We start from the raw sequence: 25,713 nt of genomic DNA on the forward strand, positions 1-25,713 counted from the left end.
CACATGCTGCTGACATTCATCAGCCAAAAAGAGGTTGGGCAGATTCCATGGCTCATACATATCATTCTGATAAATCGAAATCACCACCTCAGTTAGGGTCCTTACACGCGGTACTGATGTATGAATGCCAAATCTTCCTGGTAGAAAGTTCCTGTGCAAAACCGCAAGTATGGTCCGTATAGCGCATATTTACACGCATATACAGTATTTATATATAAGTGCTTCAAAATTCTTCTAGCTCCCAGAATGCCAAATATTCAATTAATGTAATCTACCATTCAAATCCACTTTACTGATCTAAACATGGCATTCGTTTACTAATAGTTACACACTTGAAAGCCAAGGAGTTCATTTAGATCATTAAAGAAGAAGCTGGAACTTGTGCAAGAGCCCTCAATCTCTAAGACCCCTTTAACACTGAAGCGCTGCAAAAACAGCCGCTAAATCGAGTTCATTGAGAACTACAAGCCATCTGCCACCTTGGAGTTGGAACTTATAATTTACTCATTCATTCACAAAACAAATGACGTGGATGTGTGGGTGGAACCCCGCACAACGCTGGTTTTAAAATGTGACAGTGGGGACCCTTCTCTGGGGGGTGAGAAGGACTGCTCCAAAGTAACATGTTATACCCTAAATACAGGTATAACATGTAACATGTTATAAAAAGGTGAACTTATCCTTTAACTTCCTATGGCAAAATAAGAAAGACCTTAAGATTATATGAGGCCATAAAGTGGAACTTAATCTGCAGGGTTCTTCAGAGAATTTGCGATAATGTGCTCATTGTGGCAAATTTGCCCCCTAGAGTGGCCTTCTCCACAGATGAGAGGTCTGTGACCCCCCCACATCCTTACCCCCCCCACATCCTTACCTCCCACACATACACACTCACTCATCGCTAAATAATTAATTTTATATATTCAAAGCAAACTGATTTGTCCACCCATGTCTCTATGTTTTATTTTGATGAAAAATCACTTTGAGAAGTATCCCCCCTTCCACACACACACATTTCTACCCACAGCCACCTTGAGTAAGGGCAGATGATTCATGTAGCATTTACATCCTAGAATCTATCTGCCCTTAGCTCAGGCATGCAGACAGCAGAGTGTGCTTAGCTGAGAAAGCCCCTCAAACCCTACTCCAGATGAAAGAAAACAAATGCCCATGAAGGCTCCTGGGATTTATGCCATCATTTTGGCCTAGGCCAGAAACTAGGAAGCAACTGAAGAAATAAAGAAAAGGAAGAAATGTTAAAAAAAATGTTTAAAGCAAGTATATATAATCTACCTTACTATCTGCTTACTAATGCTAGTAGCATGCAGATAAAAAATTGTTATTGTTGATCGAGCAAGTTCAGTTCCACTCTAATGCCCCATACACACGATTGGACTTTCTGACAACAAAACCGTGGATTTTTGTTTGAAGGATGTTGGCTCCAACTTGTCTTGCATACACACGGTCACACAAATGTTGGCCAACAATTACGAACGTAGTGACATACAAGATGTACGTGATATCTCCATTACAAACGCTAGTTTTACAAGACCTAGCGCTTCCGGCTCGTACTTGATTCCGAGCATGCGTGGGCTTTTGTCCGATGGACTTGTGTACACACAATTGGAAAGTCCGACAACAAACATTTGTTGGCGGAAAATTTGAGAACCTGCTAGCCAACATTTGTTGGCGGAAAATCCGACAACAAATGTCCGATGGAACATACCAACGGTCGGACTTCCCGCCAACAAGCTCACATCCAACATTTGTTGTCGGAACATCCAATCATGTGTATGGGGCATTAGGATAGTTAGAGAAAGGCTTTTCACTACCACTTTAGCCCCGGTTCACACATATGCGGTGTGAATTTAAAGCAGTACAGAACACAAATTTGCATTGTGATTTTATACATTGCAATATGAATTCTGCTTCGCATGTGCAGTTTTCAATGCAAATTTAGTGCAAATTTGTGAGGGGGGTGGTCACATCTGTGATTTCATTTTAAATCTAGGCAAAAAATAATAATTTGCAGTGATGTAAACACTGGACTGAGATTTCAATCCAGTCCCGTAGAAGTCTATGGAGCTGAAATTCACACCACACCGCACTAAACTCGCACAGGACCCTTTTTTGAACCAAATCCAATTTGCACCGCATTTGTGTGAACAGCCTCCATTGGAAATAATGCTTTTTTACATGACATGCGGATCTATGGTTTTCGGAAAACGCATAGAATTTGCATAATTGTGAACCGAGGCTTAAACAAATGAAGCTACAGCTGGATTTCAACAGTTGGAAGTAGTGGGAATTTCCCATCAATTATAGGAGTTTTTTTATTTATTTTTGACTGAAAAGTCCTTAAAAAACATCAAATAAGTTAGTTGATGAATTAGATAGTGATAGAAATTGACTTTTAGCAAAAAGCATGCTTGGATCTCGGATCTGACATAGTATAATTCCTTGTACACACGGTTGGCATTCCGGCCACAAAATGGATTTTTTCCGATGGATTTTGTCCGAAACTGGTGTTGCATAGATACAGTCCGACAAAGTTGTCGGAAAATCAGATCGTTCGGAACGTGGTGACGCTCGTTGCGTACGATGGGACTACATAGAGGCTACTAGCCAATAGCTTTGGTCTCGTAATTTGATCTGAGCATGCGTGGCACTTTGTCCGTCGGAATTCTCTACAAACGATCGGAAAAAGTCCGATCGGATTTTTGTTGTAAAATTTTAGATCCTGCTCTCAAATTTTTTCCGTTGGAATTTCCGATGGAAAAAGTCCGATAGATCCCACACACGATCAGATTTTCCGACAATATAATCCGATCGGACCTTCTCCGTCGGAATTTGCGACTGTGTGTATGGGGCATTACTGTAAAAAAAAAAAAAATATCATCTAAGCAGACTGTTTTAAGATGTATTTATTTTTTTCTAATGATCCCTCATAAAAATGAAAACCTCCCTGTGGACTAAACCCATTAGTCCAAGCATGGAGCTATAAGACAAATGAAAGGGAAATAAAAAAATAAAAAAAACAACAAAGCCCGACAGGAGATCACTGCTTGCCAGCCATGCCGCTGTGAGTTGATTTCATCAGGTTGTAACCAATTCCCTCCTCCCCCTGGATTTGGGCTTCTTTTTCAGTCTGGCAGTCAGAGTTGATAGGAGAGGTGTTGAAAACTAATCAGTGTCCAATGAGCCAAAAGGTAAAATGGAACGCTCTATCCTGCTCTACACGCTGACATTTATTTCTGGCTACTGCTGTGTGTCTTTTAACAGATCCTGTTAACAAGAGAGCTGTATGAAAGTTACCAAATCTCTTCTGTGATCTCAAGAGAAACCAAGATAGAATTTTTATATTATAATATATGTAATATTTGCTATAACTTTATAGAGTAAAAAGTAACTTTTCAGAAATTAAAAAAAAAATACTTTCCTAAGATCTGTTTTTAAATGGAAAGTTAACACTAATGCCGCATACACACGATCGGAAATTCGGCCAGCAAAAGACCGATGAGAGCTTTTCGTCAGAAAATGCGACCATGTGTATGCTCCGTCGGAATTTTGCTGGCCGAATTTCTGCCAGCAAAAGATTGAGCGCGGGTTCCCAATTTTTCAGACGGAAAAAGTTTTGATCGGAAATTCCAAACGTCTGTAGCAATGCCACGCATGCTCGGAAGCATTGAACTTACGGTAATTTTCTCGGCTCGTCGTAGTGTTGTACATCACTGCGTTCTTGGCGATCGAAAGTTCAGCAAACTTTTGTGTGACCGTGTGTATGCAAGCCAAGTTTGAGCGGAATTCTGTCGGAAAAACCATCATAGCTTTTTCCGATGAGAATTCCGATCGCGTGTACGTGGCATAATTGTGGATAGAATGAAGCTTTTTGCTTGTTTTTTTGTTGCGTTTTTTTTTTTGTTAGATTTTTTTTCCTAATACTCCCCCAATCCATCCTTTTTTTTTTTTTTTTTCCTCTTTGCCTTTTTTTTTTTTTTTTTCTCCCTTTTTTCTTTCTAATTCTTTTTTGTTTTTTTTCTATAGTGAGATTCCCCCCCCCCACCCCCTGACTTCTAGGAGTCAAAATAGGGCCCCGACCTTATTAAAATAATTAAACTAGGGAAAAAGAAAGAAATAAAATAGAAAATCCCTCTGCGATGTGTGATGAGGTTTGACTCTTTTGGACCCCTATATGAGGTAATATAACATAGTCCTAAATGGTCCTAATATTCAAGGCTGCCTCCAATTTACAGAAAGGTGGAATAGACTCCCTCCAGAGGTGGTTCTGTCCAGCTCAGTAGATTGCTTTAAAACAGGGATATGCAATTAGCGGACCTCCAGCTGTTGCAGAACTACAAGTCCCGTGAGGCATAACAAGACTCTGACAGCCACAAGCATGACACTCAGAGGCAGAGGCATGATGGGAGTTGTAGTTTTGCAACAGCTGGAGGTCTGCTAATTGCATATCCCTGCTTTAAAAAATACCTTAATTCTTTCCTAAATGTACATAATATAATTGGGTACTAACATTTATAGGTAAAGTTGATCCAGGGAAAATCCGATTGCCTCTCTGAGGATCAGGAAGGATTTTCTCCCCTGCTGGAGCAGATTGGATCATGCTTTGCTGGGGTTTTTGCCTTTTTCTGGAGCAACTGTGGGTATAGGATTGTGTATATAGGATTATATATATTTATTTATTTTTTTGGTTGAACTAGATGGACTTGTTTCTTTTTTCAACCTGACTAACTATGTAAATTCTATTTTTTGTTTAAGTTTTTATTACTGCCCCTGAACAAGTAGCTAGGTCTAATTACAAAGGGCTTGGTTAGTTATTTCTTAGAATTGTATGCCTTTACCTTTCTAGGAATGTTAGTGCCAAACGACCACTGAAGCATAATTACTGATATCTAGATTGGGAATATTGCTGTGGGTTAATGAATTGTATTTCACAAATAACTAACACGACTAATACATTAAATAAAGATTTTTAAAAAAAGGAAAAAAAATATAAAAGTACTGATTTAAAAAAAAAAGTAAATGCCAAAGTTAATGTTGATTAAAAAAATGTTGATAAAAAAATCATAATAATCCTAACATATTTTTAATATTATATGATTTTAATTATAATTTAGAGCCGCTATTTTTTATTATTTTGGTTATTACAAAAATCATTACATACAATATACTGTATAAATATAGCTAAAGTGTATGCCGAAGACATTTTGCAGGGGTTTTGGATGGAGCGGTGAAAGATTAGAACCACTGTCAGGTTATTATTGTTATTGTGGACAATTCCCCTTTACTACAGTTGCGGGAACAACTGCTTCAAAGAAAGGAAGTGAGGGAAAATCTACAGCAGGTACATAATCAGCAATATAAAACCTTTGTCTTTTTTTATTTTTGTATCACTGTTGGCAACTTTGACCCCCCCCCCCCCCCCCCCCCTTAAACAGTGGAACAGTAAGTCAGCGGAAATAACAGTGACAGTCTACATAGACAGTTTAAATTTTTGCTGACTTCTGCTTGATTGGCTGAAATTTGAGCCATGGGTGGTGCAGCGAGCACCATTAGACAATAATAAGTCAATAAAAAAATTGACTGAGCCGGGTGGAAAACTATCCAAACAGCGACCTCATTCTATTGGATGTAGCCACTGCTCAGCAGCACTACTGCACTCAGGCAGCCGTGGGTGTCACAAATACAATACAAAGGCTGGCAATGGAGTCTTCTTTGTCCACACTGTTGGCATTGATGGGGGAACTGGTTGACAACACAGTCCGATCAGAAATTTTTCGTCTGAATTTCCGACCGTGTGTACAAGGGCTAAGACTCTGAAATGAGCAATCAAAGTCTACTGATCATTTGGTTCTTAGTCTTCATTGAGCAGAGAGCCAGTGATTGTCAGTCACCGGCTCTCTGTTCTGCCCCTCCAGTGCTCACTGGAGTGATGGGCTGTGGAGGGGGCAAGAGTGGCTGGCTCAGGCTAAAAGGAGGCCCTACTTCTCCTTCAAGGTCAATTACCGTACAGTACTAGTTGCCCTTTGTGCTCTCCCGTGCCTCTGCTGATGCACTTTACTGCTAGTGTGTGTGTGTGTTCTTTCTGGTCACATGCTCATCTCTATACATACTACAGTTCCCCTAGCTCTGAATGTGCCTGTTTGTATGCATAGTCCATCCCGGGGGCGAGCAGGAAAGGGTGGCTACGTTTACATACTCAAAGGCGGCATAAAGAACGAATGTAGCTTACCTAGAACAGGAAGTCTTACAAGAGCAAAAAAGAGATAAAACAAAGGAAGAAAGACAAAAGGTACATTCTGCTTATGTTTAAGCATATTCAAATGCAAAAAGTTGGCTTCAATGTGCTGCACCCCTGATATAATAAAAAATAAAGAAAGAATGAAAGAAGAAACTAGAATAAAATATCTTCCTAAACTTAGTTTAAACTCAAAATACAGATAGCAGCTAAACACCTAAAGTATTAAATAACTAGAGATAGTGCAGGACATTGAGAAGAGTGGAACGGATGAGATATTGGGACAATGCATTTTATTATAGAGTCCGAAACACATTGCTGCACACGCACTCTATCTGTTTCCTATAGAGCTTTGCTCAGTTAAATGTTTGCCAGAAATTCCATGGGTCATTTGAAGATGACAACACACGGTGCTACATATAAATAACTCTGTGTCATAAGGTAGTTGGCATTTGGTCTATGAAACTTTATCCATTGCTTTTAATTTGCTGCATTGTAACAATGCCATGGGATACTTGTTATCAACAGATAAAGTCATTTATGTAGTAATGTATCAAAAAAAAATAGCAATGCCATTTGCAATACAGTGAATTTTGTTTGCACAATTTCTATTTATTTTACTGAATTCCAATAGAAAATAAATGGTGTATTTTTTTATTTTTTTTTGGTCTAAGCAGGGCTGCTGTTAGAAATAATGGGGCACTGTACAGCCTATCTGTCAGCTCCCCTCCCCCCCTCAAAAAAAAACAAATGAATAATTATATGTTTGCTAAAATGCTACAGGCACAATGCTATGCTTTTCAGTCATATCAGAAATGATACCCTCATTGAACAAGGCTCATTCAAGTCCATATCGCTGCTCTGAAAGAGCCCCACAATCGTGGGCAAAGTGCGGGGTTAGTCCAAATGCTGACTGCTCTTCAGAGAGTAAACCACATGTGAATGAGCCCTTCATTTTTTACAATTATTTTTTAAACATTATTTTTTAAACATTTTATTTTACATTTTATTTTTTATTTATTTATGTATTTATTTACAATTTTAACAGCCCTGTTGGGAGGTTTTGGTGAAATATCAGAGGTCTAAGCAGACCTATGAGGTCTCACTTTTGAGAGAGAGAAAGGGACTGAGGACAGAGATGCCCCAGTCCCTGGGCAGTTACATAGTTAGGTTGAAAAAAGACACAAGTCCATCAAGTTCAACCAAAAAAAAAAAAATACAATCCCACATGCACAAACCTACACCCAAAGTTGATCCAGAGGAAGGCAATAACCCCCAGCAAAGCATGATCCAACTTGCTCCAGCAGATCTCCTGAGAGGCAATCAGATTTTCCTTGGCTCAACTTTACATATAGATGTTAGTACCCAGTTATAATGTGTACATTTAGGAAATAATCCAGACCTTTTTTAAAGCGATCGACTGAGCTTGCCAGAACCATCTCTGGAGGGAGTCTATTACACATTTTCACGGCTCTGCTGTGAAGAAAACGTTCTGTATTTGGAGATTCAATCTTTTTTCCTCTAGACGTAAAGAGTGACCCCTTGTCCTCTGTGATGACCTTAAAGTGAATAACTCACCACCAAGTTCAAGATATGGACCAGATATGTATTTGTACATGTTGATCATATCCCCCTTAATCTCCTCTTTTCAAGAGAGAATAAATTCAGTTCCTCTAATCTTTCCTCATAGCTGAGCTCCTCCATGCCTCTTATCAGTTTGGTTGCCCTTCGCTGCACTTTCTCCATTTCCCCGATATCCTTTTTGAGAACTGGTGCCCAAAACTGAACTGCATATTCCAGATGAGGTCTTACTAATGATTTGTACAGGGGCAAAATTAAATCTCTCTCCCTGGAGTCCATACCTCTCTTAATACAAGAAAGGACTTTGGTGCTTTGGAAACCACAGCTTGGCATTGCATGCTATTATGTAGCTTATGATCTACCAAAACCCCCAGATCCTCCACCATTGATTCCCCCAGTTGTACTCCCCCCTAGTATGTATGATGCATATTCTTAATCCCCAAGTGAATAACTTTTATCAACATTAAACCTCATTTGCCACTTAGTTGCCCAATTAGTGCATTGAGGTTGGCTTGTAAATTGGAGACATCCTGTAAGGACGTTATTCGACTGCATAGTTTAGTGTCATCTGCAAAGACAGAAATTTTACTTTTAATCCCAGACCCAATATCATTTATACAGATATTAAAAAGTAAGGGTCCCAGTACTAAACCTTGGGGTACCCCACTGATAACCTTAGACCATTCAGAGTAAGAGTTATTTACCACTACTCTCTGAATTCTGTCTTTTAGCCAGTTTTCTATCCATTTACAAATTGATCTTTCCAAGCCTGTAGACTTTACCTTACACATGAGCCGTGTGTAGGGAACTGTGTCAAACGCTTTTGCAAAATCCAGGTATATCACGTCCACCGTCACCCCTCTGTTCAATGTTTTACTTACCTCCTCATGAAAAGAAATTTGTTTGACAACTTCTGTCGTTCATGAATCCATGCTGTCTGTTGCGTAAAATATTTTTATAATATAATAAGAACTCGTCTATGTGGTCTATTATTAAACTCTCCAGTATCTTCCCAACTGTAGAAGTTAAAGTAATGCCACGTACACACGAGCGGATTTTCTGTCGCAGAAAACGGATGGTTTCTCCGACGGAATTCCGCTCAAGCTTGGCTTGCATACACACGGTCACACAAAACTTCCCTGAACTTTCGACCGTCAAGAACGCGGTGACGTACAACACTACGACGAGCCGAGAAAATGAAGTTCAACGCTTCCGAGCATGCGTCAAATTGTTTCCGAGCATGCGTAGGAATTTTGTGCATTGGAATTTGTACAGACGATCGGAATTTCCAATCAGAAAGTCCGATGGATGGTGCCCGGGCCCCTCTTTTGAACTGATGGGGCCCGGGCCCGGTATAGATGGGCTGGCTGTTCTGCCTCATCATTGGCCCTTTGTCCAAATCATAGATCCAAGCAGCGGTGCTGCAGGAAACCAGTTGTTTGATCTTTTTTCTTTCATTGAAATAAAAGTGGGCCAGCAAGCCCTGAAACAGTGTATCTGGCGTGAACGGAACTCACTGGTGACTACAGTTGAGCTAACAACCCCCAAACATAACAGTGAATAAAGCTCCCCCAAAAAAACATCACTGCAACACCATTAAAATTAGTTTTTACATATATAATTTAGTAAATTGCAATAACATAAACAATTACATATTTACAGCAAAAAGTAAAGCATTGTACACATGAGGTTTATTTACTAAAGGTAACCAGACTGTTCGCTTTGCAAGGGAATTTTCCCAAAAGCTTAGTGAATGTGGTTAAAATTTATTTTGCAAAAAATACCCAATCACTTGCAAGGAAAAATAAATTATTTTTAATTGCAGATGATTGGATGATGAAAGTCAGCAGGGCTTCAACTCATTCACTAAGGTCTGGGGAAATTCCCCTTCCAAAGTGAACAGCCTGTTTGCCTTTGGTAAATGAACGCCAAATTCTTCAGTTTGTATAAAAATGGTGTGTATAGCAAGATTTTACAAAGTATTTGTAAAATCTCAAGGTTAACCTTCCAGAGTGTTTCAGAAAGCTTTTTTGAAGCCTTTAAAGTAAAACTATTGTGTCTGTAATATTATAGTGTATACCAGTTCAGTTTATGTAATCCAGATATGACAGATGCTTTACTGCTGTCTGGGTGATAGTGACCGTATATTCTGACATAAGCACTATTACTATAAGGATCCCTATTGTAATTCAATAGCTTTATAGCTAATCCATGAAGCTCTGCAACTGGCAGTGTTTGAAAGATTGGGACAAAAATATAGGCAATTTACATTTAACCTGTCTTAGCGGGGGGCATATCGGCTGCTTTGTTGGTGAGCTGAAATTTTATATCTAGGTCCCTACTGGCCCTCTGGAAACTCAATTCTATGGGATTGATTTAAATAGAAAAATATGCTGTTCACTTTGCAAGGAGAATTTCTCTTAACTTTACTCTTAACAAAATTAGAAAAAACAAATTTGCTTGCACATAAATGGATCACCTCCATTCACTAAGCCAGGGGTCAACAGCCTTTTTCCACTTAAGTTCCGGATTCAATGTATGTGAATGCATGGAGGGCTGCGTTCACCTGCTATTAAATGAAGATAATAATAAGATACCTAACATGTCATGCTTTAACCGCTTGCTGACCAGCCACCACAGCTTTACTGCGGCAGAATGGCACAGCTGGGCGAAACGTTATGTTACATCGCTTCACCTTTTGGCCACAAGGGCACACGTGCCCAACCCCGATGCGAGTGCCCGGCCGGCGCGATGACCGCCAGGCTCCTGCAATCGCTCGTGACAGAGCGAGAACCGGGATCTGTGTGTGTAAACACACAGATCCCAGTTCTTTCAGGGGAGAGGAGACAGATCATGTGTTCATAGTATGTATGAACACTGATCTCTCTCTCCTCCTAGTCAGTCCCACTCCCCCCACAGTTAGAACACACACTAGAGAACACAATTAACCACTTGATCACCCCCTATTGTTAATCCCTTCCCTGCCAGTGACAGTTACACAGTATCAGTGCATTTTTATAGCACTGATCGCTGTATAATTGTCAATGGTTTAAAAAATGTGTCAAGTGTCGATGTGTCTGCCATAATATCGCAGTCCCGATAAAAATCGCAGATTGCCACCATTAGTAGTAAAAAAAAATAATAATAAAAATGCCATAAAATTTTCCACTATTGTACACGTGATAAGATTTGCGCAAATTAATTAATATATGCTGCGATTTTTTTTTATTTTTCTTTTTACCAAAAATATGTAGAAGAATACATATATCGGCCTAAACTGAGGAAAAAATATTTTTTTTGATAAAAAAAATGTGGAATATTTATTATAGCAAAAAGTAAAAGATGTGTTTTTTTTTTACAAAATTGTAAAGACGTCAATTTTGTTTGGGTACAGCGTCGCACGACCGCACAATTGTCAATTAAATCGACGCATCGCAAAAAATGGCCTAGTCATTGAGCAGCCAAATCTTCCGGGGCTGAAGCTCTAAAAATTGCACACACTCATGGAATTGTGACAAACTATGCTACTTAAAAATCTCCATAGGCAACACAACAAAGAATTTCTGTGACACTGAAATCGGGAGAGTAACTGAATTCTCCAGCTTATGCTATTGTGCCATCACCGGAGAATTCAGCTACTCTCCCAATTTCAGTGTTACAGACACACCAGTTTGGGTAAATCCCCAATTATCATAGCACACAGCAGTAGCCCTGAAGAAGGGGGAGTCTCGGTTCCCCCGAAACACATTGGTTTTATCATGTTTTACTACTTTCAATAAAACAACAATATATTCACCTTTATTTCACTTCTAATTGGATACCGGGTGCTCCTTTTACCTACCCTCACAAGTATATGTGGAAACAACCTTGAAACCATACTCAGAGGTAGCAGCCCGAGTCCCTCAAAAGGGCTCACCGCCACATTTCTGCCAAGTTGGGCCACATTCACTGGTAGCAAACTTCTCCAACACGTCCCCACCATCACTCACTCGCAGACCCTCAACCAAACTGTTAATTGGACAGTTAGAAGCATTCACACCTGACTGATTTAAAGCACGTTTCCAAAGGCACTTCAATGTTTAATTATAGATTACCATGTTATTCTATTGTTCCCATTTACAAATGTTTAGGGGGTATGGGGTATGATTACGCATTTTTGTCTCCAATAGCCCAATTGGAGCACCTGACAAATGCATGTAAGGTGCATTTTTTGCACAATTTTGCACTTAACAACTGCCTCCCCCTCATGGCTGGCTAAAACAAAAATGCTCAAGCCTAACTATCTCCAAAAAATACAAGAAATAAATGCTCGAAAAGCACATGAAAACCCATCACCCACCAGTGTGAATCCAGACTTAAAGGATAACTCCACTTTAGCAAGTTCAAAAAATTATATTAACCCCCTGGCAGTATTCCCGAGTGTGTCTCGGGGTGGATTTTCAGTACCAAAAGCGGTAACCCTGAGCCACACTTGGGATTGCATTGCTGGATCCAGGTACATGTTACTTACGTTGTCCCCAGGATCCTGCGATGTCTCCCCGATGTGTGTGCGGACTGTGTCCTCCGCTCGATCTATCATAGTGCTGAGCTCCATTCCCAGCGAGCGTTGTGACGCACAGGGATGGAGAACGGGGCCAAATTCAAAAAGTAAAACACACAATACACATACAGTACATTGTAATATTACAGATTACATTACTGTATCAATTTATTTCACATCCCCTTTGTCCCTAGTGGTCTGCCTAGTGCCCTGCATGCAGCTTTATATCATAAATACTGCTCCTAATCTAAGCAACCGTCCCTTTACATCAAAAGTGGTTTTAGACCAGCTAGAAAACAGCGATAATAAATTAGAATCACTCGCAGAATTGAGCGATAGCGATTTGTGGGGAGATCCGTCATAAAACACTGAAAGTGATGACAGCGACAATTCAGTGTTTTTGATTTGATTACATTATTGAATATTTTTTATTATTATTATATTATTATTTGTTATAATTTATTTATAGTTATTTATTATATTATAATTTTTGATTTTGTTTTTCAAACTTTATCATACCCAGGATGTTTACTTGACTCTGGTTTGGACAGATTTAAGTGAATTATTCCTAAGAATTACAGGACTACAATATAAAACGCCAAATTTCCATGCAAAATAATTGTACCGCTTTTAGCACCTAAAATCTGAAATAATCGTACCGCCAGGAAGGTTAATATACCATATACAGTTGCTACACAATCCATACTGTTAGTAAAAATTACCCTTCCTTTCCAATCTGCAGCGCTGTTATCCTCTGTAAAATTTTATAAAATATGGCAACCTGGAGACATTGTACGAAACACCCCCAGAAATGTCATTTCCTGCTTGTGTGATTGGCTCACTGATTTTACCAGAAGTCTGCACTATACAGTGAAGAAAAAAGTATTTGATCCCCGGTTGATTTTGTACATTTGCCCACTGACAAAGAAATGATCAGTCTATCATTTTAATAGTAGGTTTATTTTAACAATAAGTGACAGAATAACAACATACATATACAGAAAAACACATTTCAAAAAAGTTATAAATTGATTTGCATTTTAATGAGTGAAATAAGTATTTGATCCCCTATCAGTCATCAAATGCCTGGCCCCCAGGTGTATTCTATATACAGGTAACAAGCTGACATTAGGAGCACTCTCTTAAAGGGAGTGCTCCTAATCTAAGCATGTTACTTGTCCACAGAAGCAGTCAATCAGATTCAATCTCTCCATCATGGCCAAGACAAAAGAGCTGTCCAAGGATGTCAGGGACCTACACAGGGCTGGAATGGGCTACAAGACCATCAGCAAGTAGATTGGCGAGAGGGTGACAATGGTTGGTGTGATTATTCGCAAATAGAAGAAACACAAAATAACTGTCAGTCTCCCTTGGTCTGGAGCGTCATGCAAAATCTCACCACGTGGAGTTTCAATGATCATGATAAGGGTGAGGAATAAGCCCAGAACAATACAGCAGAATCTTGTCAATGATCTAAAGGCGGCTGGGACCATAGTCACCAAGAAAACAATTGCTAACGCACTATGCCACGAGGGACCGAAATCCTGCAGCGCTCACAAGGTCCCCCTGCTTAAGAAAGCACATATGGCCAAGGCAACAAAGGAGTGGCTTAAGAAGAAGCACATTAAGGTCCTGGAGTGGCCTAGCCAGTCTCCAGACCTTAATCCCAAAGAAAATATGTGAAGGGAGCTAAAGGTTCAAGGTAGCAAATGTCAGCCTCAAAACCTTAATGACTTGGAGAGGATCTGCAAAGAGGAGTGGAACAAAATCGGGGTCAAATACTTATTTCACTCATTAAAATACAAATCAATTTATAACTTTTTTGAAATGCGTTTTTTCTGGATTTTTTTGCTGCTATTTTGTCTCTCACTGTAAAAATAAACCTACCAATAAAATTATAGACTGATCATTTCTTTGTCAGTGGGCAAAGGTACAAAATCAGCAGGGGATCAAATACTTTGTTCCCTCACTGTAAATCTGGTTTTAGGCACCCCCTGCAGCAGAAATTTCATTTTTGTTAAGATACTCCCAAAGGTTAAACACAGCAGACCTGTTAGCTTTCCTCATTAGAACGTTGGAAATGCATGAGCTGAATAATAATGAAAAAAAATCAGGATTTTAACAAACTCTGCAACAAAGTTTGTTAAAATCCCTGTAGTGTACATTGATCACCCACTGGGAATTGTTTTTTTCATCTACAATGGAGTTACCCTTTAAGAAGCAGTGGGAGACTGATAGGGTTATCCCTCTGATCAGTGTGTTTTCTTATCCTCTTAGCTTGCTACTTTTCAGCATATTTGCATGGTATCTCTGACTCTGATTGGCTCTCAGTTTTACCCCAGTCTAAAAGTGGCTAAATTCAAGCCAAACTCAAGTACTTATATTAGTTACATACATTTTAATAATTTACTGTTGAATACTGAGCTACATTAATTTGTTTATTTTGTATCTGCCTGGGGTTTAGATGTAATTACTACTGGGTTATTGGTAAATTATATATTGCATTCACAACAAATCAGGCAAGACGTTTGACATTTTGCAATGGGCATTTCTTCTCCAGGTATTGGCACCGTGGATGGCACAGCAGAAAAGGACAAAGACTTCAGAGGGAAGGCTCAGAAACAAGTCCAGTTTAATCCGGGTCAGACCACAGCAACATGGAGAGTGCGCATCCTAACTGATGGAGAGTATGAACAGTCCGAAACCTTCCAGATAGCACTGTCAGAGCCTGTCATGGCGGCCTTGGAGTTTCCAGAAGTGACAACAGTGGAGATCATTGACCCTGGAGATGGTATGGATTGCACATATTTGGTTTTATTTAGTAAGGCATTACTAGGAACAGTGATAATAATGTAAATTATAATAACTTGTTGCAACCAATTACATTTCAGTTTACTGCAAGTAGAGTAGTGAGACGTGAAGCCTGAATGGCTACTAATTGCTTCAAGAATTGAAAAATGAATGAAACGTTGTTTTAGTGAGCTATGATTGGACTATTTTTCAGGCAAAAATGTGAAAATTAGGGGTAACAGGGGAAGAGAAGTGTGGAGGTTATGATGAGTCAGTATGTGCAGAAGAAGAGTGCTGAATGTGTGGTAATGTCAGGACATACAGGAGAGGAGTATGGAAGTTAATGAGGCCAGGACATGTGGGAAAGGAGTGTGGAAGGTATGATGAGGCCAGGACATGTGGGAGAGAAGTATGGAAGTTAATGAGGCCAGGGCATATGGGAAAGGAGTGTGGAAGGTATGATGAGGCCAGGACATATGGGAGAGAAGTATGGAAGCTAATGAGGCCAGGACATGTGGGAGAGGAGTGTGGAAGGTATAATGAGGCCAGGTCATGTGGTAGAGGAGTAGGGACTGTAGGAAGTGGCCAGGACATGTAGAAGGGAAGTGTGGAAGGTGTGATGAGGCACGTTTTTTCTCAAAGAGTAGTGCAGAAAGTATGATGAGGCCAATGTGTGCAGGAGGGGAGTGTGGAAGGTAGAATGAAGCCAGGACATGTGGAATAGGAGTGTGAAAAGTATGATAAGAGCAGTTATTTCCAGAATAGGAGTGCGGAAGGTATGATGAGGCCAGTATATACAGGAGCGGAGAGCAGCATAATTGATGTCCCCCCTGGAGTTTGGCTAAAGTTGGGATGGTGTAGCACAGGGGTCTCCAAACTGCAGAACAGTAATGGGGCCCTATTCCTCCCACTGACACCAATGATGGTGCACTATTCCTTCCATTGACACCAATAATGGGGCACTAATTCTTCTACTGACAACGGCTATGGGGCACTATTCCTCCCACTGATTCCAATGATGTATTTTTTTTTTACTCCCACTGACCACCAAGTCTATAGCATTGTTTACGCCCACCGATGTCAAAGCATTTTCTACTCCCACTGGCCACAGTCCAGCCCCCCTAACGTTTGATGGACAGTAAACTGTCCCTTTGTTTTGGATGTTTGTAGACCCCTGTAGAAAGTACAGTTAGAGAGGGTCTAATCTTCTCGACCTACATGCAGTAGCCACTGTACTCATCATGTTCTACAATTGTACTGAAATAATATACTTTGAATACCGTGCCAAAAGTAATCATCACTAATCCACAAATCTAAGGATAGCAGAGGCTACCAATGAAATTGAGGTTTATGGCTGCCAGTGGCAAACCGTTTATTTCCAAGAATAATGCACAACACAGAACCTGGTATATGGAGCACAAAACTTGGACCCAAATCATTGGAAAAAGTCTTTTTTTTTTTAATCATGTAATCTTTATTAGAATTTTTATTTTTTTACACACTTTACACAACCACACTTATTCATATCCTTTGACACCGACATTCTATCTATACAATGCATTGCTATCTACCCTGATGTGCATATAGATTTTTCCTTTTATCATATATTTCTTTTAGACCAACACTATCATGTTTACCTCGGCAATACAATAGCCATAAAGAGAGAGAATACTTTCATGTTCAATTTTTTCTGTGCCCCCTGTACCATACTTCTCTATTTTACTTCTATTTTACTTCTACTACTACTTACCCTACCTCCTTGAAATACTACCAGATACCACTCAACCCTAAAGTCGTTGCTCTTTTCTGTCTATCCAGGGCCCCCACATCCTCCTATACACCTTTGTTCTCCCCCTTTTGGTGTATACCAATGTTTCTTTTCTTATTGTATCATTTACCTCTCTCTCCCATTCCACACCAGTGGGTGGGTTCCTTTGCCAGCCATTTCCTTGGGATCAATTGCTGTGCTAAAAACAAACACCTGAGTATTGCCATTCTTCTGCCCCTTGCATTATTGTCTTCATCCATATACCCTAGTATACATACCATTGGGTCTAGACTAAGAAACACTGCAAAGACTTAATTTATAGTACCGGTAACCTCCCTCCAATATTTATTTACCTTTTGGGCACCTCCATATCATATGGAGATCTCCTTCTGAGGCTCTACAACGTGGGCATTTAGCATCGGGTCCCTGACTAAATAAAAAAATAATTGGGGGGGGTGCAATACACTCTGGGATTTTGCTTGTGATGGAGATAGGGAGACTAACGGACCTGGCTCCAATATTCGTTTCCACTGCCCCTCTGCTATATTTCCAAGATCCTCCTCCCATCGGCTCCTACAAGGAAGGTCCATGTCCCCCCTTTTTTTGCCAACGCACATATCTTGTCAAAAACAACTGAAATCAGTCCTTTGGACGAATTTGCTTTACTTAATTTTCTAAGAATTGCCATATCACTCCACTCCAAGGGCCTTTCTCTAAATTGTACACCCAGGGCATGTGTAACTTGTACATATTTGTAAAAAGACTGACTTGGTATATCATATTCCTCCTTCAATTCCTGAAATGATTTAAGAGCGCCTGCTTTACAGTTGAGAGAGATAAATAAGGTGGAAAAGGTCATTTGATCTGATGAGTAGTGTTTAATATGTCCAGTTTGGATTTACCTTTGGAGGACTGGATGGACTTGTGTCTTTTTTCAACCAGATTAACTATGTAACACACAATGAGCTGAATTTATTAAAACTAGAGCAGCCAGAATTTGTGCATGGCAACCAATCAGCTTCTATCTTCAGCTTATATAGTTAAGCCTTGAAAATGAAAAGTAGCATCTGATGCCATGGCATGCACATCTTCTCCATATTCTGGCTGCTCCAGTTTTGATAAATTACCCCAAATGCCTGTTGCTATCTGTTAAATGTGAAGGGAGAACTATAATGACCGGGACAGCCATTTTATGGGGGGTTGTAAGTATAACTATTATCCTTTATCCATATAATGCCCAAAGAGTTTGAGGACATTTTACATACCTTTTGGTGCAAACATTGTCCTGTTACAATGTTCCCATATTCCAGAATGGTAATGCCCCAGTGCACACCACTAAACAATTACAATAATGATTGTATGAATAGCAGGATAAAATCAAACAATTTCCATGGCCACTTTAATTGCCAAAAGTAAACATCATTGGGAAATTTTAGATCACAGTACAAAAATGAATTCCGCATTTTTTAACCTTCAAAGATGTGGAGGATTTCCTTCTTAAAGGAGGCTTTGGTTTCTAAATCCCACTAAACACTGTTTAACAGCATCTGGACCCAGAGCCGTAGATATATTTTTTTTTTCTGGGGGGGTTCAGGTCTTTCAAACTTAATGGCATCATTTACACGTTTATGTTGGGGGAGGTACGGTAAAAACATGTGACAGCCACGAGGCTTTGCAATGCAGCGCAGCAACATTTATCCTCATTCAACTGAATAGAACGCAATGAAGGCAGTTGTGGTGTGGTGTTACTCATTAGTACAGCGAGGCTCCTCCCAAGCTCCCTAATTTTTTTTTCATTCAGCCCGCTGGGTTGAACTAAAAAGACTTACAGTGTAACCCAGGCTTTAGATGTCATTCATATGTTCTAAATAGCCATGGAATGGCAAATATACCATGAATACCTACAGCCAGGATCCCAGATGTTACAATTTTTGTCAGCTGCTGATCCTGTTCACCTAAGTGATGGGCTGAAAAGAGCCACTGCTGTTACAATGTACAGTGCCTTGCGAAAGTATTCGGCCCCCTTGAACTTTTCAACCTTTTGCCACATTTCAGGCTTCAAACATAAAGATATAACATTTTTATTTTTTGTGAAGAATCACCAACAAGTGGGACACAATTGTGAAGTGGAACGAAATCTATTGGATTTTTGAAACTTTTTTAACTAATAAAAAAATGAAAAGTGGGGCGTGCAAAATTATTCGGCCCCCTTGCGTTAATACTTTGTAGAGCCACCTTTTGCTGCGATTACAGCTGCAAGTCGCTTGAGGTATGTCTCTATCAGTTTTGCACATCGAGAGACTGAAATTCTTGCCCAGTCTTCCTTGCAAAACAGCTCGAGCTCAGTGAGGTTGGATGGAGAGCGTTTGTGAACAGCAGTTTTCAGCTCTTTCCACAGATTCTCGATTGGATTTAGGTCTGGACTTTGACTTGGCCATTCTAACACCTGGATACGTTTATTTGTGAACCATTCCTTTGTAGATTTTGCTGTATGTTTGGGATCATTGTCTTGTTGGAAGATAAATCTCCGTCCCAGTTTCAGGTCTTTTGCAGACTCCAACAGGTTTTCATCCAGAATGGTCCTGTATTTGGCTGCATCCATCTTCCCCTCAATTTTAACCATCTTCCCTGTCCCTGCTGAAGAAAAGCAGGCCCAAACCATGATGCTGCCACCACCATGTTTGACAGTGGGGATGGTGTGTTGAGGGTGATGAGCTGTGTTGCTTTTACGCCAAACATATCGTTTTGCATTGTGGGCAAAAAGTTGGATTTTGGTTTCATCTGACCAGAGCACCTTCTTCCACGTGTTTGGTGTGTCTCCCAGGTGGCTTGTGGCAAACTTTAGATGAGACTTTTTATGGATATCTTTGAGAAATGGCTTTCTTCTTGCCACTCTTCCATAAAGGCCAGATTTGTGCAGTGTACGACTGATTGTTGTCCTATGGACAGACTCTCCCACCTCAGCTGTAGTTCTCTGCAGTTCATCCAGAGTGATCATGGGCCTCTTGGCTGCATCTCTGATCAGTCTTCTCCTTGTCTGAGCTGAAAGTTTAGAGGGACGGCCAGGTCTTGGTAGATTTGCAGTGGTCTGATACTCCTTCCATTTCAAAATGATCGCTTGCACAGTGCTCCTTGGGATGTTTAAAGCTTGGGAAATCTATTTGTATCCAAATCCGGCTTTAAACTTCTCCACAACAGTATTACAGACCTGCCTGGTGTGTTCCTTGGTCTTCATGATGCTCTCTGCGCTTTCAACAGAACCCTGAGACTATCACAGAGCAGGTGCATTTATACAGAGACTTGATTACACACAGGTGGATTCTATTTATCACCATCAGTCATTTAGGACAACATTGGATCATTCAGAGATCCTCGCTGAACTTCTGGAGGGAGTTTGCTGCACTGAAAGTAAAGGGGCCGAATAATTTTGCACGCACCACTTTTCAGTTTTTTTATTTGTTAAAAAAGTTTAAAATATCCAATAGATTTTGTTCCACTTCACAATTGTGTCCCACTTGTTGGTGATTCTTCACAAAAAATTTAAATTTTATATCTTTATGTTTGAAGCCTGAAATGTGGCAAAAGGTTGAAAAGTTCAAGGGGGCCGAATACCTTCGCAAGGCACTGTATGTGCACATCCAGTGGTCCCCATGTTTAAGCTCCGGGGGACAAAGCAAAACACATTGGGGTGTGGCCGGTGGGAACTCAGGATGAGGTCTCTCCCATCACTACTACATTACCATAGGACTCCGTGAATGCGCAGCGCCAAGCATTTTTTTTCTCTCTTCCCTTCAGTGACTACAGGAGCTGAAATGAGCTCCATCCCTTGCTGACACTCCTGCACCACATTCGGTATCATCTACATTACTCCCCACATCGATTGCGCCTGAGTGACACACTAGCAAACTGTGGGTCACAGTGGTTACTTACTTTTAGGGACACATTTCTGACCCTGGATCCAGAGATTTTATCCAAGGGCAAAAATGTATCCCCACCTGCAGGTAACCAGTGGATGTGCAGATACAGGTGGATACATGTTTACAGCAGACAGCCTTGGCTCTTTTCAGCCCATCACTCAGGTGTACAGGCTGAGCAGATATTAGAACATCAGATCCTGGGTGCAGGTATTTGCAGTATACTTGCTGCACCATGGTCATGTAGGATGTATGAATGAGACCCAAGACTGGATTTTAGCTAATCTTACTGTGTAAGTTGAGCAGGTGCAAGGGGCAACATATTGTGGTGGGCAGTAAATTCAGTTATTTATTTAAACCTTAAAAAACTGTGTCCTAAGAAATGTTATTAAATATTTTAAGAGATGAAAAAAAAATATTGTGCACTGCCTACCACAAGATGGTACCCTTTGTACCTGGTCAATATACATTTTATTCAGTCTTCGACTATAGTAAACTCAACTTTTGAACGTGTACTTACAAGTAAGCCTATAATAATGCTTACCTGTAGGTACAGTGAATGTCTCCTAAACATATGGTTTTTAGGAGATATTCACATGGAAAGCAGCCGGTGATGTCACTGGTGCATTCGCTCTGAAGGGACGGCATACCGCTTGGTTTTACTTCTCTTGGGGAGTAGAGCAGTTTGTTCTGCACTTTTGCGACCCTGCTATAGCCCGCTGTCAGCTAATATCACTCAGCAGGTTCAGGCTGTTGAAAGATCCTAACTTTAAAGTCAGGACTCACCCAGGTGTCTGGACCAGTAGCTCGCTCAGCCGCTCAGTGAGCCACAGAGACCCTGAGCCAGCTGCTCCTGCCCTTTCCACAGCCTGGCATTCCAATGAGCCTGGGGAAGGTGGGGGCAGAGCCAGGGACTGACAGTCATCACTCTTTGCTCACTGAAGGCTGAGAACTGAGTAATCAGCAGTCTTTAATCACTCTGTTGTTGATCTTAGAAGCAGCTGGGGACAGATGCAACATTGGATCGATGCTCCATCCACCTAGGTAAGTAGAATTAAAACAAAACATCTCTTTTAAAGGAAAACAATCCCCTCCTCTTTCCTAAGAACCCTCTCTCCCCAAGCAAATATTCCCACTGTAACATATCTCCCTCCTCCAAAAATGAAACCCCCCTGTTTCTAAACTGACACCCCAAAGCAAAAATATCTCCCTCAGTCAACACCCCCCTCCCCCAGCAAAGATTCCTAATTATGAAGAAAGTCTCCCTTCATCCAATCAAACTCCCTCCCAGAAGCAAATCCCTGCCATTAACCACCCCCTGTAAACTTCTCTTCAAGAAAATCCCCCTTTCTCCAAAAGCAAACCCACCCCCCTTTTCTTAACCCCCCATTAAAATACCCCCCCCCCCCCCCAGACTGGAGTTCTCACTTTCTCCTTCCCAAAACAGTAAATTGATGCCTCCCCACTTACCAGCCCTCAGATTCAACACGGCACATATGTAGGAAAATGTCTGCATCCCCAGTCTCCCTTCAGGTGTGTCATATGATACCTCAAGGAGGGGTCTAGGAGTTCCCTCAACCGAGCACTGTCAATTGCCGGGATCTGAGACCTCGCAGTAATTTCATGCTTTTCAGGGGGGCCCCTTATTAAACTGAGGGGATAGGGCACAATAGAAGGGGGGCTGACTGCTGCACTCCGAATCTCTGATTGCTTCTACTGTGCTAATGCTGAGGCTAAACAGTAAGGACACTGGACATTTTGCCAGGATGCCCCGGGGGGGGGGGGGGTTTGAACACCCCTGACCCCTCATTATCTACGCCCCTGTCTGAAAAGTATGTAGGCTATTTCAAAGCATAGAGCAATACTATTCCTTCTTAAATCTGTGAAACTAGATGATCCCTGTTATAGTCCACTGATTACTTATGTATATCAGTAGCCACCCTCATCATGCATTTATACATTTTACATTTATAATTCAGATTTTCTGCTTCTAGCCAACTTGGAACAGGTTGGTTCCTCGGAAATATAACAGTGAGAGCTAAAACTGCTCTGGCCTGTTATCTTCTCACCCCCAGAAAAAAAATACAGACTAAAATGTCATGTTTAGAATGAGACAGGAGAACTGGTTTGTGTAAGGTGATTCATTTAGGAGTGAAGAAGTGATAAAATGATTGCTAAATGTAACTTAGTAGAGATAAGTGATAAAGAAGGCATGTACTGGCAGGGGTCCCACTCAACATCTGTTTTTTATTCCTGGCCCTCATTCAAGAGGTGAACATTAAGTGCCTCCATTCTGTGCTGGTGTGATATGCAGGAGATGCCCCTGTATCGATCAGTTCTCATTTCATTAGGTTGTACCTAATGGTCAATGATGGAATTCTGACTTTTTATGGTTATAATTACTAGTGTTTTTTTCACTTTACACTTTGGAAAGTCCTTCCATTCTGTGACCAGGTTCTCCATCACACCTACCTATAAACCACTAGAGCAAAAGACAGTTCTGGGTTTTAACTGTGGACCCCCTCCCCATGTGTTAGCTTTTTTTATTTGAATTAAAAAAATCGTTTTATATTTAAATAAATAACTTGTCCAGTTTAGATAAATACGACCCTTTAAAAAGACCTCATTTATTAGTAGTCTCAATGGACGATGGATGAGGTATTTTTCTAATTACCGTATATTTATATCCTAAAAATCAGAAATCACAAACAGAAATATCACCTAGTTATAGACACGTCTTTTGTATGAAATGTGTATTTAACAAGTGGACGATTTTTCTTTTTTTTATCACTATTTCAACTCAATAATCGATAAAATAACATGGTTAAAATTCAGATGATTTTATATCTCATAAGAATGTGCTCCAGAGTATAGGAAGAGACTAAGGGCTTGATTTACTAAAGGCAAATAGGCAATGCGCTTTGCAGTTGCTCCAGAGCTTAGTAAATGAGCAGAAGTTCTGCTAACTTCCATCATCCAATCGTATGCAAGTAAAAATGCATTTTTTTACATTTTCCTTGTATGTGATTGGGTATTCTTTGTAAAGTGAAACTTTACCTCATTTACTAAGCTCTGGAGCAATTGCACTTTCACAGTGCAACTGCACTTTGCAAAGGGTACAGTCTATTTGCCTTTAATAAATCAACCCCCAAATATTAAAATACATCACAATTAAAGTAGTTCTAAAGGCTCAAAGTTGTTTTACCTTAATGCAGTCAGGAGTATGTAACACAGAGAGTGGACGGGTCAGAAGTATGCAATGCAGAGAATGCCGGAGTGTGTATTGCAGAAAGTGCAGGGCTCAGGAGTATGTAACACAGAGAGTGCAGGGCTCAGGAGTATGCATCAGAAAGAGTTCAGGGGCGGGAGTGTGTATTTCAAATCGTACAGGGCTCAGAAATGTGTAATGCAGAGAGTTCAAGGCCAGGAGTGTGTATTACAAAGAACATGGGGGTCAGGTGTGTGTATTACAGAGAGTGCAGGGGTTAGGAGTGCATATCTCAGAGAGTACAGGGGTAAGGATTGTGTAATGCAGAGATTTCTAGGTCAGGAGTGCGTATCAAAGAGAGTGCAGGGGTCGGGAGTGGTAAATGCAGACAGGGCTCAGGAGTGCATAACGCAAATAGTCTAGGGTACAGAATACAACCAAAAATGGGCCCCTCCTCCCAGTTTACCCCCCCCCCCCCAAGTTTTTGCCCCTGTACAGATTCCCCTCCACAACCCTTATTCCCCCTCAGTACAGATCTCCCTCTCAGCCTCCCCCTTCAATACAGACCCAGTCACCATGGACCCCCTTCCATATTTTAAGCTACTGATCAAATTCGGTCATTAGACAACTTGGGGGAAATATTGTTTAGATCCATGTTCTTTAATGCAATTTTTGATAAAATCATTCCTTATAAATCATATGTCGAAGAGGAGATGTGAAAGGTGGTTGCAGAGTTTTATTACTGAGTTCCTGGAAAGCATTTGTATTAAGTAACACTAAACTGACAAATGTTGTTTTGCTTGTAGAAGCTGCCTATCAGCCTCCCTGTGCTCTGGTGTTTTATTCAGCCATGCAGGGAATGTGCAGAGTTGTAGTCAGAAGAAAAAAGTAAGATCAGCAATCTCACTGGATTGCTGAACAATGTATTTCTATCAACTCTAAATGAGAGCCACAGAAGCTGGAGTTGGGGGCAAAACCATCCATGTTGGTGTGAAAATGGATCAACTTCCTTGCATATGAAAGATAACATTTGATTGGTTGTGATACACACCAGCATCTACTATGTTCCAGTTTTTATTTATGCACACCAGCAGACATCCCAAGTCTCCCGCATTTCTGCAGCTGCTCCCACACACCTACGAGTGCCTCTTGATCGTCAACACCAATCTCCTCTGTATAGATTTTTAGCTGACAGCCGCAGCTGTGTGTTCACAGCTGTCACTCCCGCCGCACCAATCATTCCCAATTATTTCCTGTGTGCTCCTCTTCCAGCCCCTGTGTCCTTCTCCACCCCCCCCCTGTTCTCCTCCGGGCCAACATGTTTTCCTCTCCCGCTCCTGTCCTCCTCCTCTGCCCCTCCTCGTCACCCCGCAACAGGATTCCCTCCTCTCCCGCCAGCTGCGGGGGAAACTGTCAGGAATTGGACACAGTGATCAAGATCACTCCTGTGTCCTGTGATAACTGAGCAGCGTAAACTGTGTTTACGCTGCTCAGTTTATGAATGAACAGGAGCCTCTGTCTCCTGTTCATTCATCTTTAGTGCTGAGAAAGAAGGGACTGGGGAATCTGTGTCCTCAGTCCCTTTATCTCAAAGGGGAGATGTCAAGGGTAAGCTGTCAAGGGTAAGAAAATTACATAAATAAACCACTGACAACACTC

General features: G+C 40.8%; 1 protein-coding gene across 1 annotated transcript in view; it reads left to right on the plus strand.

Annotated features, from left to right (window-relative positions):
- Window positions 1–25,713, plus strand: part of FREM2 (FRAS1 related extracellular matrix 2) — a 257,581-nt gene that overhangs the window by 104,316 nt on the left and 127,552 nt on the right. The window contains exon 4 of the mRNA XM_077484182.1: window positions 14,935–15,165. Within this exon, the coding sequence (XP_077340308.1) occupies window positions 14,935–15,165 (231 nt within the window). The remainder of the gene's footprint in view (window positions 1–14,934; window positions 15,166–25,713) is intronic.

Source organism: Lithobates pipiens, unplaced genomic scaffold (genome assembly GCF_037356315.1).
Source record: "Lithobates pipiens isolate NorthernLeopardFrog02 unplaced genomic scaffold, aLitPip1_a1.2 Scaffold_16, whole genome shotgun sequence".
Classification (NCBI taxonomy): Eukaryota; Metazoa; Chordata; class Amphibia; order Anura; family Ranidae; genus Lithobates; species Lithobates pipiens.